Raw genomic sequence first — 20,118 nt, forward strand, 5'->3', positions numbered from 1 at the left:
CCCTAAATTCCATTGCATGGCCTACAAGTACTTCACCCACCAGTACAATCTCCCTTCCTGCCACTCTTTGACCTCACTCTACTCTCCAGCAATACTAAGTTACATGACATTCACAATCTACACTTCTCAGGCTCTACACGTATCATTTTTTGTGCTTAAAGCCATAACTCTACACCATAATCAACCACCACTCTGACCAATCCTATCTTACTCACCAAACTTCTATTGATCTTCAAGTCCAATTCTAATTTCCTGTCAAACCTTGCCTAATTGCCAAAGCAGTTCTCCTTCTCCTTTGCTCCAGATGGACCTTACCTTTTTAGCAGTACCATAGAATTTAAAAGTATGTCTGTCTCTCCATAGATAGGATCTGTGAAGGTAGGAACCCTGTCATTTCATCTTTGTAACACTAAACACCTCACCCAATGCCTGACATACAGTTTTTTAAATATTTATTGAATAAAGACTTTATTCAATAAATACTGTCTATTCAAAGTTAAGATTAACAAGGGGAATCTCCTTACATGATTAAAAACTAAATAAAAATAAATAAATAAAAATAAAAATAAAAAATAAAATAAATAAAATTAAAAAAACTAAATAAAACATCAAAAATGGCTGCCATATCTACTTTCCACAATAACAATAAGCGAAGATAATCAAGTCATGAAGGGAAAGCAACTATTAGTTATGAAAATATCTAAAGCACTTTACAAGTTATTTCTCACACCTAGAATAATTCTGTGAATCAGACACTTTTACATATATAAAAAGTGAAAGTGGGGCACCTGGATGGCACAGTCAGTTGGGCAACTGACTCTTGTTTCAGCTCAGGTGATCTCAGGATCTTAAGATCACGAGATCCAGGCCTGAGTGGTGCTCCATGCCAGCAGAGTCTGCTTAAGACTACCTCTCCCTCTGCCTCTGCCCCTCTTTACCCTGTGCTGTCTCGCTCACTCTCCTCTCTCAAATGAATAAATCTTTTTAAAAAAGCGTAAGTGGGGATGCCTGGGTGGCTCAGTCAGTTAAGCATCTGCCTTTGGCTCAGGTCATGATCTCAGGGTTCTGGGATGGAGCCCCACATTGGGCTCTCTGCTCAGTAGTGTGTCTGCTTCTCCCTCTCTTTCTGTGTGATCTCCCTGGCTCTCTCTCAAATAAATAAACAAAATCTTTATAAAAATAAAAATAAAATTTTAAATATAAATTTAAATTTAAAAATAAATTTTTTAAATAAATTTTTTAAAAGTGAAAGTAGTATGAGCCTCAAGTTACTTACCTAACTTCAAATTTATAAATGGTGATGCTAAAATATGCTGCTGAATCTACTGCACATCTTTCTAACCCAAGTGACTTAAAAATCTTAAGAAGGGATCCCTGGGTGGCTCAGCGGTTTAGCACCTGCCTTCGGCCCAGGGTGTGATCCTGGAGTCCCGGGATCAAGTCCCACATTGGGCTCCCTGCATGGAGCCTGCTTCTCCCTCTGCCTGTGTCTCTGCCTCTCTGTGTGTGTGTGTGTCTCTCGTGAATAAACAAATAAAATCTTTAAAAAAACATAAAAATAAACTCAACAACAAAGAAACAATCCAATCATGAAATGGGCAAAAGACATGAACAGAAATTTCACAGAGGAAGACATGACCAATAACCACGTAAGAAAATGCTCCACATCACTTGCCATCAGGGAAATACAAAACAAAACCACAATGAGATACCACCTCACATCAGTGAGAATGGGGAAAATTAACAAGACAGGAAACAACAAATGTTGGGAGAGGATGTGAAGAAAGAAGAACCCTCTTGCACTGTTGGTGGGAATGTGAACTGGTGCAGCCACTCTGGAAAACTGTGGAGGTTCCTCAAAGAGTTAAAAATAGAGCTACCCTAGGAATCCCTGGGTGGTGCAGCGGTTTAGCGCCTGCCTTTGGCTCAGGGCGCGATCCTGGAGACCCGGGATCGAATCCCACGTCAGGCTCCCGGTGCATGGAGCCTGCTTCTCCCTCTGCCTATGTCTCTGCCCCCCTCTCTCTCTCTGTGTGACTATCATAAATAAATAAATATTTTTTTTTTTTTTTTTAAAATAGAGCTACCCTACAACCCAGCAATTGCACTGCTGGGGATTTACCCCAAAGATACAGATGCAGTGAAAAGCCGAGACACCTGCACCCCAATGTTTATAGCAGCAATGTCCACAGTAGCCAAACTGTGGAAGGAGCCTCGGTGTTCATCGAAAGATGAATGGATAAAGAAGATGTGGTCTATGTATATAATGGAATATTACTCAGCCATTAGAAACAACAAATACCCACCATTTGCTTCCACGTGGATGGAACTGGAGGGTGTTAATGCTGAGTGAAGTAAGTCAGTCAGAGAAGGACAAACATTATATGGTCTCATTCATTTGGGGAATGTAAAAAATAGTGAAAGGGATTAAAGTGGAAAGGAGAGAAAATGAGTTGGAAATATCAAGAGAGGTGACAGAACATGAGAGACTCCTAACTCTGGAAAACGAACAAGCGGTGGTGGAAGGGGAAGTGGGTGGGGGAATGGGGTGACTGGGTGATGGGCACTGAGGGGGGCACTTGACGGGATGAGAACTGGATGTTATGCTATATGTTGGCAAATCGAACTCCAATAAAAAAATACACAAAAAATAATAATAATAAAGTAAAGTAATGCCTGTCTCCTGATTAAAAGGTAAGCCTGTAATGTGCTAGAGGAAGATGCCTCCCAACAGGTTCCCTTTTCCCACAGGCACTCCAGCGTCACTGGTCCACTAATATGGCATGATTTTCCATTAACTCAAAGTGACTATCAGCTAAATTAATCCTTCACACTAAGTATCTGTACAGTGAGTGACCCTTTTTTAAAAATAGCACTATAGGGCAGCCCGGGTGGCTCAGCGGTTTAATGCTGCCTTCAGCCTAGGGCGTGATCCTGGAGACCCGGGATCGAGTCCCACATCAGGCACCCTGCATGGAGCCTGCTTCTCCCTCTGCCTGTGTCTCTGCCTCTCTCTCTGTGTGTGTCTCTAAAAAAATAAAATAAAAAAAAAAAAAATAAAAATAAAATAAAATAAATAAAATAAATATAAAATAAAATAAAATAAAATAAAATAAAATAAAATAAAATAAAATAAAATAAATAAAAAAATAAAATAAAATAAAATAAAATAATAAATAAAATAAAATAAAATAAAATAAAATAAAATAAAATAAAATATAAATAAATAAATAAATAGCACTACAATTTAAAAGGTGGCAATAAGGCATACCTGGGTGGTTCAATCAGCTAAGTACCTGTCTTCAGCTCAGGTCATGATCCCAGGGTTCTAGGATGGAGCCCTACATGGGGCTCCCTGCTCAGCTAGGAGCCTGCTTCTCCCTCCTTCTTCTCCCCACTGCTCATTCTCTCTCTCTCTCAAGTAAAACTTTTAAAAAATATATAAAATAAAAGGTAACAAAAAAACATGTGAGAAAGCATATATACTGAAAACACATACTCTAGACAGTTAAATGTGTGCATGTAATCTCAATTTTTACAAATTTTGATTCTCCCAAACTCCTCTATCCTAGTAACCTTTCACCTCTTTTCCACTGGAAATATGCACAACCAGTGCCTACTGCAAACTAATGAACAAGGTTTTAGGAAGACTAGTTTATCATTTCCTACTGCACATAAATAAAAACCGTAACACTTCATTTTTTTCATGTAAGGGGCATTGTCGGTATTTCACAACTTTTTCTTTGGGTCCCTTGAAATCAGGATATTTCTCCTTTTGCACAAACTTGTGAAGAAACTTCTCTGGGGAAAAAAAGAAAGAAAAGCTAGCATATGAACAAAAAAACACTTAATATACTTATTTCTGTATGCGTTGTCCCCATTAGATTATGAACCTTGAGAGCAAAATATATGACTTCACCTTGTTTACCCATTTGTGAACACTAAACAAAAGGAGAACTCCAATATCTAAACTGATGCTATCATTTCTGGTGTACTTTCCATTTCCAGTTCACTATCCAAATGAATCCTCACAACCATCTTCTGTGAGATAAGCAGGATAGATCATCATTCCCTCTCTCAGAATAGAAACAAACAAACAAAAAATCTCAGAAAGCTGAAAAAACTAGTTCAAAGTCACTGAACTAGTGACTAGAACTCTAAGACTGCTATCTTTTAAGTGGATGCTCTCTTTCAGGCAACAATGACTACAATCATCACTGAAAATTTTGTTTAAAATTTCACTGAGATGTTTGAAGACACACAGGAGGTAAATTATAAAACACTTGGGCAGCCCCGGTGGCGCAGCGGTTTGGCGCTGCCTGCAGCCCGGGGTGTGATTCTGGAGACCCAGGATGGAGTCCCGCATCGGGCTCCTTGCATGGAACCTGCTTCTCCCTCTGCCTGTCTCTCTGCCTCTCTCTCTGTATGTGTCTCTCATGAATAAATAAATAAAATCTTTAAAAAAAATTATAAAACACTTAAATATTTTGTACCTGCTACCCAAAAAATCATTATTCAAACTACAACATTCCTTAGTAGAAAAAAGTTTATCTTTTGAAATTATAAGTTTCAAAAATGATTCTACAATCAATCATAATATGGTCTGCTTTTCCTATAAAAATTCTTTCATCTTATCTGATTCTAAATTTGAGTTCTTTTGCCTTTCCAATTTCTTTTCTTTAAGTAGGCTCCAGGCCCAGTATGGAGCCCAATGTGGGGCTTGAACTCACAACCCTGAGATCAAGGGCAGTCCCGGTGGCTCAACGATTTAGCACCACCTTCAGACCAGGATGTGATCCTGGGGTCCTGGGATTGAGTCCCATGTCAGGCTCCCTGCATGGAGCTTGCTTCTCCCTCTACCTGTGTCTCTGCCTCTCTCTCTGTGTGTCATGAATAAATAAATAAATAAAATAAAATAAAAATACTGTAATAATGTTGTGGCATATGGTGATCACACTTACTGTGGTGAGCACTGAATAATGTATTGAACTGTTGAGTCACTGTAATATACACCTGAAACTAATTTAACATTACAATGTCAACTATACTTCAACAATAAAAGAAATTTTAAGTTGTTTCTGCTATTTTCTTTTTTAAAGATTTTATTTGACAGAAAGAGGACGAGAGAACATAAGCAGGGAGAGTGGCAGACAGGGGGAGAGTGAGAAGCAGGCTCCTGGCTGAGCAGAGAGCTGGAAGTAGGCTCCTTCCCAGGACCCTGAGATCATTACCTGAGTGGAAGGCAGATACTTAACCAACTGAGCCACCCAGGCGCCCTTAAGTTTTCTTTTTTATTTTATTTTATTTTATTTTTTACTTTTTCTCTCCAAATGTACGGAACAGCAGCTTGATAAACAAAAATAAATGTTTTAAGAATAAGTAAACAGCTCGATGTTTTGTTTTTAAATTCCCTAAAGAGGACAATAATAAACTTGACATTCCTCTGAAAGTTGTTTAAAATCAAAGAGATATGAATTATCATGCATCATATACACAAGGAAAAGAAAATACACACTAGAGCTAAGTAATAACCTGACAGAAAAGATTAGAGTATTTCCCTCTAACAGAAATCCAATAAATTTCATTAAGTTATCCCATCAACGCACCTCATTTTTCTCAACTGAAGACTTTCATGCATTCTGGTTTATCTACCTAAAACACTGTCCCCACTTCACCCTACTCATCTTCAGCTCTTACTCAAGTACCATTCTTGGAGGGGCTTTCTCCAATCCATTCAATCTAATGATCTCTGCCTGTTAAATTTTCTCAAGGTTTATCATTCCTTAGCTCCAAATCATTCACCACAGGTTTTACTATATACTCCTTTCATATTATATGTCTATTTCTCCCAAAACAGTATAAGCTCCATGAAGTCTGCTGGTGGGTTTAAAAAAAAAGGCTTCATTAAGGTATAATTTACATACCACAAAATTCACTCTTTTCAAGTGTACTATTTGAAAGTGTCTAGTAAATTTACAAAGTTATATAACTGTTACCAAGTGACTACTTGTTAACTCTGGAATTTAGAAGGAGATAAATATCTGATGAATGAATAAATCAATCTGATAATGACTTACTCTACTACTATGTGTTCAGTGTACCATGTGATTTCATAGGCAAAATTGCCTTTATTACTATTCTATTTCAAATTATCCTTCCTTATTTCCATTTCCAATCAAAGTCAGCTCTCCCTTAAGGCCCCAAATTGAAACTATTCACCTATTAGCCTACTGCCTCCCTTGGGGAACCATGACTCATTCAGGTCAAGTTCATGTATGCAGGGCAGCCTGGTTTAGCGCTGCCTTCGGCCTGGGGCATGATCCTGGAGACCCAGGATCAAGTTCCACATCAATTCCACATCAAGTTCTGCATCGGACTCCCTGCATGGAGTCTGATTCTCCCCTCTGCCTGTGTCTCTGCCTCTCTCTCTCTCTGGTCTCTCATGAATAAATAAATAAAATCTTAAAAAAAAAAAAAATTCATGTATGCATACTACAATTCCTTTTTCTCTACCAAGTAATCTCCTCCTTTGCTCCCAGCCACATTAATAAAACACTCAAAAAACAAAGTTAAGTTTAGGAGCACTAATGTTACTCACTGGTGAAGACAGGACATTTATTTAATGGATGTACCTTTGTAATATTGAAGTGATGGAAATAAGTTCTTAGTACTGATATACATCTATTTGGGTTCTAAATAAAGAGTGACTTACAATATAATTGGAAATATTTTTCAGATATAATCAGTCCCTTTGTTGTTTATCCAACGTATAAAACAGAAATTTTCTAGCTGTTTTTTTTTTAATTTATTTATTCATGAGAGAGAGAGAGAGAGAGAGAGACAGGTAGAGACACAGGCAGAGGGAAAAGCAGGCTCCATGCAGGGAGTCCAATGTGGGACTTGATCCCAGAACCCCAGGATCACCACCTGAGCCAAAGGTAGATGCTCAACCACTGAGCCACACAGGTGCCCCTCTAGGTCTGTTTTTTAAATTTCAGTATTTCATTCACTTTTGGAACAGTTTTCAGATAAAAGATTTAATTCATGTATAAAATAACCTTAAGAACCTATTTTTAGGGATCCCTGGGTGGCGCAGCGGTTTGGCGCCTGCCTTTGGCCCGGGGCGGGATCCTGGAGACCCGGGATCGGATCCCACGCTGGACTCCCTGCATGGGGCCTGCTTCTCCCTCTGCCTCTCTCTCTCTCTCTCTCTCTCTCTCTGTGACTATCATGAATAAATAAATAAAATCTTTAAAAAAAAAAAAAAGAACCTATTTTTAATTAATCTTGTTTTAAAAATAACAAAGAAACAAAAAAATTCAAAAATGAGCAAAGGACAGGAATAGACATTTCTCCAAAGACACACATATGAAAAGTAGCTTTCTGACTTAAGGAAATGAAAATAAAAGCCAGCTCAACTCCATTAAGATGGCTATTACCAAACAAATAAATCAACCAAAAAAAAGGAAGAAAGTAACAACTGTTGGGAGAGGATGTGGAGAAAATGGAACCCTTGTGCTTTGCTAATAGGAATGCAAAATGGTACAGCAGCCCTGGAAAACATTTTGGATGTTCCCCAAAAAGTTAAACATAGAATTACCATATGATGCAGCAATTCCACTGCTAGATACATACCCAAAAGAGTCAAAAATAGGGACTCAAACAAACACTTGTATATCAATATTCATAGCAGCATTATTCACAAAAGTCAAAACGTGCATTAAAAAGGAAGACAACATGGTCACCTTGCTGGCTCTGTCAGTAAACATGCGACTCTTGATCTTCAGGGTATGAGTTCAAGCCTCACATTAAGCATGGAGCCTACTTTAAGAAAAAGAGACAGACAACAGGCCCAAAACAGAGTCACCTAGACTAAGCCTTCATCGCCAAACCAAGACTCTATATCTACCTAGCTGCTTCCCCAAAGAATGTAATCTTAACCAGTCAGTCTGGAATTTCCTGGTCAGCACTAGTGAAGTAATCTGCCTGAGAGACTCAGGCTGTCCAAAGTATGGTGACCTGCCCGAAACAACCCACTCTTTGCTAGTAACTTCCTTATCCTGCCTCCTTCTGCCTATAAGCCTTCCATTTTGCACAGCTCCTCAGAGCTCCTTTAGATCTGCTACATGGGATGCTGCTCATGAATAGTTGAATAAAGCCAGTAAGATTGTTAAAATTTGTTCAATTGAATTTTCTTTTTTAACAGGTAAAAACAATCCAAATGTCCATCAATAGATGAATAAACAAAACGTGGTATATGATACAATGGAATTCAGCCTTAAAAAGGAAGTAAATTCTGATACAAGCTATAATATAGATGACCATGGTCATCTAACATGGTTAAATGAAATAAGCCAAACACAAAAGGACAAACACATTCCACCTACTTAGGGTACCAAAAATAGGCAAATTTAAAGAGACAGAAGGTAGAATAAAGGTTATGGGGCTAAGAGTAAGAGGCAATAAGTAATTATTGTCTACTGAGTCTCTGGGATGATAAAAAAAAGTTCTGTAAATAGATAATGGTAATGGTTGCACAACACCGTAAATGTACTTAATGCCGTAAATTGTACATTTAAAAATGATTGAAATCGTAAATTTTGTTAAGTATCATTTACCACAATTTTTTCCAAGCATAGTTACAGTAACTTCTATTTTTATATCCCCCAATAGCAAATGTTAGTGTACAATGAAGGAGAAGCCATGCACAAAATGAGTGGTTATTCATAAACGAAAATAAAAATAGCTGTCATTTTACTGGTAAGGGAAAACTGACAAGTCGCAATGCATTCAATTTCAGCCATTTTCTGTCCTAAAACAATGGCAGTCTAATAAAAAAAACATACTGTAACATTTACTTCACTCGGTGAAAAATCTTCTGACACTGTTAATATGCCTTTCTACATCTTTCTAAGGACTTAGGTTGTGTCAAAATCCCTAACTGGTGACACAAACTGGAAAAAATACTGCCCTAATTTTAAAAACAGCATAGATTAATAAAGGAGCTCCCAATGGATATACAAATAGTGACCATCCAATTTCAACAAGTAATTAGTAAATGCACACACAGTACCCGTGAGAAACCCAGGCCAACAAGTATGGCTACTGCACTTGCAAAAAGGAAAGCTGAAGACACAGCCTCACATTTAACTCAGAGTCATTACTTCAAACTATCATTTAATGTCTGCCTCTAAAAGTGCATCCCAGTTATTTAACGTCCATAGTATGCATTACCTTGGTGCCGACTGTTATTTTTAGATTATCAGCTCCCTGAAAGGAAGGTAAATGCCCAACTTGAGGTACTTCTCTCGACAATTAGATGGCATAATGAGGAACCGAATGAAATTCTGCAACTGCCTAAAATTCAGTGATTTTTAATTGATCACAGACAAAGGTTACCAATTTCTCACTTCTCAAGTGTGCCAACCGATTCAATTTCCTATAACCTTATTTCGGAAAAGAGTCGCCCCAACTGAAACTTAAGGCTGTACCCCTCTCTGGGCTGCGTATTCAGAGTGCATTCTAGACAAGTCCCCAATATACCAATTTTGGCTATATTCTCTTAGCAATTTAAGGAAGTCAGCAACCACTCATCTCACGTGATCTTAAAACGGGGCGCAGCTGAGCCTAGATTAAACCACACTTTTTTTTTTTTTGCATCAACTTCACCGACCAGCATCAAGGAAGTGGGCAGGGAGGTGGCGCAGTCTGGTGTTCAGGCGAGACTAGAAAACGCGTGGGCTGCTGTGCCTCGGACTTTGGGGGAGCTAGGAGATAAGAAGGCACACCAGCTCACGCGCATTGCAGCGGCTGAAAAATCGAAGATTGCCACACCCCCTCCCCCCCCACCCCCGCTGAAGCAGGCACTGCTTCACCTCCTCAAGCTCAGGCAGGAAGGGGGCCCGCTCTACGGGCTCGCCCACCGCAGGGCACTGCCGCTAACCCCGGCACCCCGACGTGCAACGCCCTTGAGCATCGCGCGGCTGGGACAAGGCGCTGGGGGGCGCAGGGCGGGGGGGGGGGAGCCGCGGCGCTGGGCGACCCGCGCATGCGCAGAGAAGGGTACCCGCCCGTTCACCTACCGTTGGAACCACGACGCCCCGTTCCCCGGCCGCGGCCGCTTCTCCAGGACCTGCGGCGACGGCACGAGAGAGAGAACTGAGGCCCCAGGTGGCTCCGCGGCCGGCGAGCCTCCTCCTGTGGCGGCCACTGGCGGGACGCTGAAGCGACGGCTGCGGCGCGGGGCCAGCCCGGTAAGCGACCCCCGGATGCCCCCGGCGGTGGCGGCGGCGAAGACGCGGAAGAAGGGGCAAGAGCGGCGACTGAAGCAGCGGCTGAGGCGCAGACCCTCCCTAACGGCGAGCGGGAGGAGAGCGGAGGGCGGAGGGCGGGCGGAGGCCGGGCCGGACGTGACGTGCGTGGGAGGGGGCGGGGCGGGGCGGGGCGGGCCGCGGGTGGGGGCGGGGGCGGGGGCGGGGCGTGCGCGCGGGCTGGTGGGGGTCCCCGAAGGCCCTGGCCGCGGCCGGGGGGTTTGTGGGCGTCAGAACCACGTCTGCTTTTCCGGCCCCGAGCCTGGGCCCCTGCGCTAGGCTGCGAGAAGCCCGGCGCGCGCTTGAGGGAGGCGTGTGGGGGTCCTCAGCCCGGGGAGGCTGGAAAGAAGAGAAAACTCGGGAGGCGACGTAGGAGGGACACAGTGTCCATGTGTTAGACCGAGGCCCCCTGGTCTCTGCAGAGGCGGCCGTGGCCTCCTGCAGAAGCCCAGGAAAACCCGGGTGCCCTTGTCCAGGTGAGGAGCACGGGGTATGCCGAAAACCGCCAGGGAGGCCGAAGCGGTGACTCACGTGCCCACTTCCCAGCGTTGGGAGTCAGATCGGGACCCTGCCCCCGCCCCCACCCTTCCTCTTCACCGAAGGACCAGACCTTGACTCCAAAGAGAACATACAGGCCTCTAGCGCGGAAACCGTCTGGGAACATGCGCGTCGATAGGCGACATGCTCGCAGGGAGTTTCCTATACTGAACCAGAGTCTGAAAGCAGAGCTGGAAGGCGGAATCAGGCGCCCTGTGAGCTTGCATAGCCACCCAGACCGACCCTGCAGCTCCCACGCGCTCACAGAGGTGTGAATATTCAGCCAATCTCCTCTTTGCTTTAGTGTGTTAAGGGCTTTGAGATCTTCCGCTAAGTAGAACACGGTATTCCTGTTTTTGGACTCCTTGATGCCTGGTAGATCCACACCTGCACAAAGAACTCTGGGTGTCTGTAAAAATATAAATGGCTACAATTCGGTCGTCTCCTGTCTCCCGGAGGTGCGAGTCACCTACCGAGAACCAAGAAAATGCCAAACAAGAACCCTCACAGACCTTGGGACGAGATTTTAAAAAAAAAGAAAAGAAAAAGTCACCCTATGAGATGATCTGTAAATGTGTTACAGAGGCCAGGGTAGCTCCCAAATTTCATCAGAGAGTAAAATCACCTGTAACTTCAGTGTCACCTGCCCAGTGGATGCTGTCATAAAAGAAGGGTGGGGTCCATCAAGAGCCTAGAACCAGCAGAATCTGAGTAAGAATGTAGTGTGGGCCCCCACTCTGTCCAGAAGAGAGGCTACTGATTCTAATGACCAGGACCAATAGCTGTTATCAGGACAGGTAAAAACCTAATTCAATTTAAATCCCTCACTCAACAAATACTCACTGAATACTTACTGTGTTCTAGCCTCTCGTACTCCTCAGCAAGTAAGATCTCTGCCTTATTGAGTCTCTATACTAGCAAACCTAAGTTCTGGATATCCTTTAAGAACATGCAAAGACCCAGGCTCTGATGCCATACCCATGAAGTAGTCTTCCCATCACTTAAGGGGTCTCAAGTAAATAAACCCACTAAGAAGCAATTGTCCAAGGCACATGACTAGTACTAGTTAAACTTGCTATACACTCTTTCTCAATTAATAAATTCACATCAGGGTTATAAAATCAGCTTCTGTTCACTGGGTTGAATTATAAAGGTGTTTTATTCAAAAATAAATTTGTTTTATCCATATTAATTTTTCAGAGCCTGATTAAGCTTAAGTGAAGGGAAATATAAGTTTCTGAATATTGCCAAACTGAGGACCAGATAGGCCCAGTTTCATAGCAGCCCAATCAAGATGCAGCCTAGGCATCTTTCTTTAAACATCTTAAATGGAAGCTTTACCTGTGGTTCCATACTTGAAGAACAGGGGCAGCATGATTGCTTCTAAAGCTTAATCATAAGCCAGTGAAATTTAGAGTAAATCCGTAGCATGAAAACCTTCCTGTACCTGTCCTACCTATGCAACACAGGCTCTTGTTGACATAACTGACTGTAATAGATACATTACTCTGAGTATGCAACCTAAGACTAAGCTCCCAGGGAACAGAGAATGCTCTGCATTTATGGCCCTACTCCCACAAAGTAAGGGCTCCCAAAAAACAAACGAATCAGTTGAATGACCATTTTCCCCTGTAAAACTCAAGAACATGTCCTTGGAAGATATCTTTTCTAGATCCTGCTTTATAATATGTAACCAGAATGATATGTGACCAATATGAATCCGTGCAAGATTCAGGAGTATCATTTTAAAAAACAAAAACCCTTCATTTTTATCTTTCACCATCCTTTTAAACCTGGGCAGCAGTAGTACATCTGTTATATATTTGATTAAGGCAGGTTTCATGAGTTCCATGGTCACCCTCAGGAACAGAAAATTCCTAGGGTATCTGAGGGACGTCTGGCTGGCTCAGTCAATGGAACATATGACTCTTGATCTTGGGATCATGAGTTTAAGCCCCATGCTGGGCATAGAGCTTACTTAAAAATAAATAAATAAATAAATAAATAAATAAATAAAGTCTTATGGTACTTGAGTCACAAAGAGTGACCCTTTTGCCTCTTCACCTGAGGCTAGCTCCCGCACTGCTCTCCCTAGAGGGGCACCAGGCCTGGTCATTCTAGTGCTCTCCCAGCTTCCCACCCAGAGGCAAAGGGAGGGAGACAGAGGTAAATCAGGATTCTTTACTTTCACGTGATGGTTTCACACTTGAGCAGATGTTTAAAGCCACCCATGAATATTTGTATGGTTACTCCAGAAACCAACCCCATCCCCATTCTCTGGTGGTTTCCTACCCATAGTTCCCTTGATTTGCACAAAAGTGTCTGTTCTGGCAGTTCTTTTACTCCCTCTTTCAGTCCCTTGGAATCTGGAGGTCTACCTCCAACTTCTTATCTGTTGAAACTTGTTTTTCTCTGTAAGGACCTTGTCGGTTAGGAGCTAAGGTCACTCTTGACACTGATCAGTCCATTTGCAAGTGGCCCTGGGGGCCACGCCTTCTAGTTGTGCTTGGGTCTCCACACCCGAGGGAGTGCCATTCACAGCATCCTTGTTGTAGATTTGTATCTTCATTTTGACAGTTTTCCAGCAGGTGGCAGTAAAGTGTTTTGTCCAAAGTAAACGTATTTTCCAATAAATGGAAAGTGTGAAGTGTCTGGATGAAGGAGAACTTCTTTCTCATGGTGCTGTTTATGCTCGAGGTAGCACTGTATGGTCCACACCTGGTCTGCGTGAATCTCTTATGCACTTCTGGCCCAAACAGACTGGGGAGCACAGGTCAAGCCCAGTGTGGTTTCAGCATTCCTCTGCTCTTTTGCCAAAACAGTTGCCAGCCCTTCTCTTGTCCTCTGTATTTTCCAGGCAGGAATCAGACAGAGGTCCACTGTGCCTCTCTCACCACAAGAGTACTCTGAGTAGTTCCATTGAAGGTTCCCTCCCTCAGCTTGAGGTAAAACTAAGGCAGGTGTGTAGTAAGAATTCATGGCATTGCAGCAACAGTCTCCAATGAAATAATATTCTCACTTGACTTTTTACAACTTGCTCTAAGCATTTAGAGTTATCTACGTGATTCTGTCTAAATTTCTAGGGGGAGTCCATCTCAGAACTCACTGTAATGAGTATTTTGGAGGGAAGGGGCAGTTGTTGGATATTTTTTGTAATATCCTGGTGTTTCATTAAAAACAGTAGTTCTTAACCATGGACAATTTTTATAGCCATGTCTAGAGACACTTCTATGAGCTATTGGTGCTGATGGCATCTAGCGGGGGAGGTGCTGTTGGGCTCTAGCAGGCAGAGGTCCAGGACACTGCTAAACATCCTATGATATAGAGGACAGCCCTCTCCACAACAAAGAACTATCTGGCTGAAAATGTAACATCTTGTGACAGATAGTATTTCTACACTTGGCAATCACTGTAAGTAAGAAAACACCTCAAAATTACATCACTTTTTTCTTCCTTTTGCCTCCAAGTGTTTCACCTATGGATGCAGAGGTTACATTTTAATATATCATTAATGTCAACAACAGCATTTCACATAGCTGTATGGCCAGGATGAGAAGTGACTGGTGTGTTGCCAGGACTACCTCTGGAAGTGAGGCGTGCCAACAAAATTATTATTTCAGGTGAAATTTTTTTAGGTATTTCTCTGCAAGATGATTTTTATAGTCTAGGAAAATAAATACCTTACCCAGCTTCTCTGAGCAGAGGCTTTCAGCCCCTCAGAAGTAGAGTCAGGAGTCAAATACTATAGAAGAAATATCTAGTTGCTGCAATGCCCAGAACACATTCTAGCTGCTGGCTGGGGGGATGGGATGGGTTTTGGTGGAGTGGGGGGGACTTCAACCTGTCTGCTTCCCCGGGGTCACCAGTGTCACCGGGATGAGACTGAACTTAGGGAGCAGCTGTCTCTAGACACTCTACCATGGACACCCTTACTATTCCTGGAGGATGCAAATGGACCCCGCCCCCCACCTCACCCAAGGAATACTTTGAATTCAGCTCTTGTAGATGTAGCAGGACATGGAGTCCTGCTCTTGTGCCTCCAGTAAGGAAACTTTGATTATTTAGGTGTCCTCCTCACCCTTACTGATCCCCTATCTAGCCAAGGCTATTTGAGGACTAGCATAGAGATGAACTTTTGTTCACTCAAGGCTGCTATTATCTTTTTTAATACAGTGTTCACAAGAAACTGGAGCCATGCTAGCCAGCAAGAGCCAAAGAGGCATAATCCATCCCCACTGATCCTATCACTTAAAAAGTAAAACATTCAACACCCACAAATGTCGGACCTGGAATGAGAACATGGAACTTGTAATAAGAAAACCTGTATCTGAGTTCTAGCCCTTTCACTTAGTAGCCATGTGACTCTGATCCAGGTACTTAACCTAAATGCACCTTAGAGTCCCCATTGGTAAGATAGGAAAGAGGATACTGAAATTAACTGGTATGCATAAAAGCGTTTTATAAGCTGTGTACAATTCTTTTCACTCCTCCCTCCTGTGCCACTTTCAGAGACCTGAAGAAGTCTCTGGACATGTTTTGCCACCATCTGGGTTTTTATTGCTAGCAATGAGCCCCATGTGGAAGCCTTTCTTGGCAGAAGTTGCTAAATACTTGTAAATTTATTTTTAAGTGAAAACCAACAACCACTAAGAACCCCCAAACTCTTGGTGTTATTTTTAAGATAACCCTGAACCTTGTGAATTCTAATCCATATGAGCATACCGCCTCCCTACTTAGGATGCATATTTACACTGCCCACTTATAGAAGAAGACATGCATAGAGATAAGAATGGGAAACATACACAGTTTTATGTGCAGGAGAAACTATGGCACAGGACACAATGCTATAATTATGTGGATTCCCACAAAGCAGTAAAATGTTATCAAATTTCAATCAAACTCTGCCAATTGTCTCTTTCCTGAAGTATTCGTGTATATTGGGAAAAAAGAAAGGACTAAAAACTCCACAAAATTAAAATTTTCTCATAAAGAAGGAACTCACCATTAGACAGTGGTATTGCTGGCTCTCCTGAGGAATGCAATGGAATCTGTCTGTGCCACTTTCCCCAGGACCACTGTGCCAGCGTGCAAGAATGCATGTTCTTCATAAACAAAAAAAATATTACTAGCTGCAAAGAGAAGAAACTGTTCCAGGGTGTACAAATCCCACGCCAACATCCAAAATAATGGCAAATACTGTTCTGATCTTAGCAACCTAAAGTAACCTTTGAGCCATTTATTTATTCAACACATATTTCTTGAGCAACTATTAGGGGTCCAGCACTGTGTTAGGGGATATAATCATGATCTCTGCCCTGAAAAAGCTTCATCTTACATATCTCTGGAATAGAACATTTCTGGAATAGAACCAAAGCTAACATAATGTTTATTTCAGCTTCCATATTCACTCACACAGCTTCTGGTACCATCCAGTTTGGGGAGCTAGAACAATTAACAGTAACTCTCATCTTTGCCAAGTCCACATTTTTGGCCTGATCACTCAGAATTCACTGTATGACTGGGGGGTGGGGAGGCGCCTGGGTGGCTCAGTTGGTTAAGCATCTGCCTTCAGCTCAGGTCATGATCCCAGGGTCCTAGGATCAAGACCCCATTAGGCTCCCTCCTCATGGGGAGTCTGCTTCTCCTTCTCCTTTTGCCTGCTCCCCCCTCCCCCCCCCCCCCCCCCCCCCGCTCTCTCCTCTCTCAATAAAATCTTTAAAAAAAAAGAAAAAGAAAAAGAAAGAAAAAAGACCTAAGTGTTTTGGTCTCTCTCTCTCTCTTTTTTTTTTTTTTTTTTTTTTTTTAGTGTTCTGGTCTCTTGATTAAATTCCTGTAGTCAAGTAGGTATTTTTTTTCCAGTCAGAACTTTTCTGCTTTAAAAAAGGAAGGTTGGGGGCGCCTGGGTGGCTCAGTCAGTTAAGCATCTGCCTTTGGCTCAAGTCATGATCCCAGGGTCATAGAATCAACAGGGAGCCTGCTTCTGCCTGCTGCTCCCCCTGCTCCTGCTTACACTCTCGGGCGCTCTCTCTCTCTCTCTCTCTCTCTCTCTCTGTGTGTCAAAAAAATAAGATCTTTTAAAAATAAATAAAATAGGGCAGCCCCGGTGGCGCAGCGGTTTGGCGCCGCCTGCAGCCCAGGGCGTGATCCTAGAGACCTGGGATCGAGTCCCACGTCGGGCTCTCTGCATGGAGCCTGCTTCTCCCTCTGCCTGTGTCTCTGCCTCTCTCTCTAGCTGTGTCCCTATGAATAAATAAATAAATAAATAAATAAATAAATAAATAAATAAATAAAATAAATAAATAAAATTAAAGCGGGGGATGGTGCATGGCTGGCTTATTTGGTAGAGCATGTAAACTCTTGATCTCAGAGTTATGGGTTCAAGCCCCACATTGGAGGTAGGGTTTACTTAAAAAAAAAAAAAAAAAGATATCCCTTTCTCTTCTCCCCTCTCCCTATATCCATGTGGGGGAAATTTAAAAAGTGCTCAGAGATTCGATGAGATTATGACCTTCACAAAACCCAGGTAGGACAAAGAAATCCAGAAATCCAGGTAGGAAGATCTTGCCATTCTGCATACCCTTCCTCTTCCAAAGGCCTTAGGCTTTTGGATCTTCCTACCATTTGACCAGCCAGACTCCTCAAACTCATTAGGGCCACACCTTCTCTGGCAAACTAACAGCCCAAATATTTGCAGATTACAATCTAAATGCAACCACATTTTTGCCAAATATTTACACCTGACTGCTCTTTTCCACTAAAGACAGGATATAATGATTTACAGAAGCATCTAGTGTTTTTCCAGTTCCCAAGCTCCTCAGCAGAAAGACTCTGAAGTATGAAGGCTCACACTCTCCTTTCAGCCTTTCACAGTGACAGAAACCAAACTGTACATTGGACAGAAGTATCACAGTTATTATGCATGTGTCCTATCACCCTTTTAGAGAACGGCACTGCCTGTATCCTGAATGAGTGTCTTACCAAAAACAAAACACTTGCTGGAAAAAGAAATGGCCCATAGCGTAACCAAATTTGTTGTCTTTTAACAAGGTTTTGCTATTGGTTTCTTCATTTGCTTTATGTGTATTGTTTTCCTTCACCTGGACTACTTGGATGCTTCTTACTCATTGATACATTTAAAAATATTTATTGAGGGGGATCCCTGGGTGGCGCAGCGGTTTGGCGCCTGCCTTTGGCCCAGGGCGCGATCCTGGAGACCCGGGATCGAATCCCACGTCGGGCTCCCGGTGCATGGAGCCTGCTTCTCTCTCTGCCTGTGTCTCTGCCTCTCTCTCTCTCTTTCTCTCTCTCTCTCTCTCTCTCTGTGTGACTATCATAAATTAAAAAAAAAATTAAAAAAAAATTTATTGAGGGCAGCCTCGGTGGCTCAGCGGTTTAGCGCCGCCTGCAGCTCAGGGCGTGATCCTGGGGACTCGGGATCGAGTCCCACGTCGGGCTCCCTGCATGGAGCCTGCTTCTCCCTCTGCCTGTGTCTCTGCCTCTCTCTCTCTCTCTCTCTCTGTGACTATCATAAATAAATAAAAATTAAAATATATATATAAAAAATAAAAATAAAATAAAATCTTAAAAAAAGTTTACTAAATAAATAAATAAATAATAAAAATATTTATTGAGCACCTAGTATGTACTGTGCCAAGTGCTGGAGAAATAGCAGTGAACACATTAGACACGATCCCTGCCTTGTGGGGAACACAGTGTAATTATGTCAATAAGCCTAAGTCCAGTTTAAATATCCTAAGTATGACTTTATCTGGGCATCCGTTGTGACCTCATTTAGGTTAGATAAAACATCTGTCTTCTCTGGGCTTCAGGCATCTTCCCCATATTTCACATTGGAGACTTCCCCCTCAACAGGAGAACATGAAAAAAATCTGACCTACCAAAGGAAAGGGTAAGGAAACTTGATGGTCTCTGCCTTAATTGAGGATGGAGTAAAGAAAAAGAAAACTCTCCTCTGAGATTTCCTAAACAAGTTTTATGAGCACATTGAGGGGAGCAAAATTTCATACAACCTGTGTGAACCAGAAAACACTGAGATGAAAATTCAAAAGCTGATCACTTTAGTGCCCCAGGCACCTCGCATAAGCAAAAGTAAAAATCCTCTGTGGAGATCCCACAGGTAAGGTTCCAAGAAATATGACTGATAATAAAATATTACTAAAATAACAAGGAAATCATGCATTTCATAATAATACCAGCAATGACTGCAAGGATTTTAGTTACCAGATATGGAATATAAATAAAATATGTGTGACACTGTAATATAATAAATAAATATTTGTTCTTTTCCCTAGTTCTTGGCACAGAGCTCCTAAAACCCTTGTCATTTCCTCAGTAATAGGGGTAAAAGGAGTGTATTTCATTATTCACAAGTCCCTTTTTCCATCACACCTGAGCTTATGCTAAGTTGAATTAGAGTGGGGCCCCTAAATAGGCCCATATGAGGCCGATGCCAGAAAGACCAAATGATTAGAGGGTTAGAACTTGGCAGCCCCACATCTGACCTCCTGGGAAGGAGAGAAGCTAGAGATTATAAGCTCTATAAAAACTGGAACAAGATTTGATGAGCTTCTGAGTAGGTGAATGCATCCATGAGCTGTGACAGTAGTATAGCCCAAATTCCTCAGTTTTTTGAACTTAGGATCCTTCTGTACCTTGCCCTAAGTACCTCTATCTGGCTAATCATTTGTATCTATTATAATATCCTTTACAATAAACCAGTAATAGAGAGTTAAGTGTTTCCATGGGTTCTGTGAGCCATTATAGGGAATTATTGAACCTGAGGAGAGGGTAGTGGGAACACCCCTGATTTGCAGCCAAGTCAGACAGGAGTGAGGGGAAACCTGGGGACCCTCTACTTGCAATTGTTATCTGAAAGGGGGAGTTATCTTTGTTTTGGAGTGATTAGATGTGCATTGCTGTCTTGAAAAAGGAAGGGGGTGCCAGTGCCATGAGCCAAGGTATATGGACAGCTTCTAAAAGCCAAGAAAAGCAAGGAAACAGATTCTCCCTAGAGATCTGAGAGCCCTGATTTTAGCCTAGTAAGATCCAAATGAGACTTCTGACCTACAGAACCATAAGGTACCGAAGTCATGGTTGTTGTTGTTTTTTTAAAGAAAAATAACTTTATATCTTGGAATAATTTCAGGCTTACAGAAAAGTTGCAAAGAAGGGAGCCTAGCTTGCTCAGTTGGTGGAGCATGAGACTCAATCTTGGGTTGTGAGTTCAAGCCTGATGTTGAGTATACAAGAT

The 20,118-nt window shown here is 42.1% G+C and overlaps 2 protein-coding genes across 21 annotated transcripts in view; one reads left to right on the forward strand and one right to left on the reverse strand.

Moving 5' to 3' along the window:
• Positions 1–15,986, reverse strand: part of FAM13B (family with sequence similarity 13 member B) — an 86,711-nt gene extending 70,725 nt beyond the window's left edge. For 12 of the 18 annotated variants that reach the window (XM_025432711.3, XM_049091815.1, XM_049091814.1 and 9 more), the window contains exon 1: positions 10,083–10,223. The gene's annotated coding sequence lies outside the window, so the exon portion shown is untranslated. Of the gene's footprint in view, positions 1–9,673; positions 9,777–10,082; positions 10,224–11,400; positions 11,494–12,188; positions 12,211–15,849 lie in introns of those variants that run through there. The other 6 variants (XM_025432701.3, XM_025432703.3, XM_049091810.1 and 3 more) reach the window with 6 other exon arrangements.
• WNT8A (Wnt family member 8A) overlaps positions 10,124–20,118 on the forward strand; it is a 48,669-nt gene continuing 38,674 nt past the window's right edge. For 2 of the 3 annotated variants that reach the window (XM_025432720.3, XM_025432719.3), the window contains exon 1: positions 11,457–11,644. Coding sequence is in view for 1 of the 3 variants with exons in the window: in XM_025432719.3 (XP_025288504.1) it covers positions 11,613–11,644 (32 nt within the window). In the remaining 2 variants the exon portion in view is untranslated. Of the gene's footprint in view, positions 10,254–11,456; positions 11,645–20,118 lie in introns of those variants that run through there. The other variant, XM_025432721.2, reaches the window with a different exon arrangement.

Source organism: Canis lupus, chromosome 11, assembly GCF_003254725.2.
Source record: "Canis lupus dingo isolate Sandy chromosome 11, ASM325472v2, whole genome shotgun sequence".
Taxonomy (NCBI): Eukaryota; Metazoa; Chordata; class Mammalia; order Carnivora; family Canidae; genus Canis; species Canis lupus.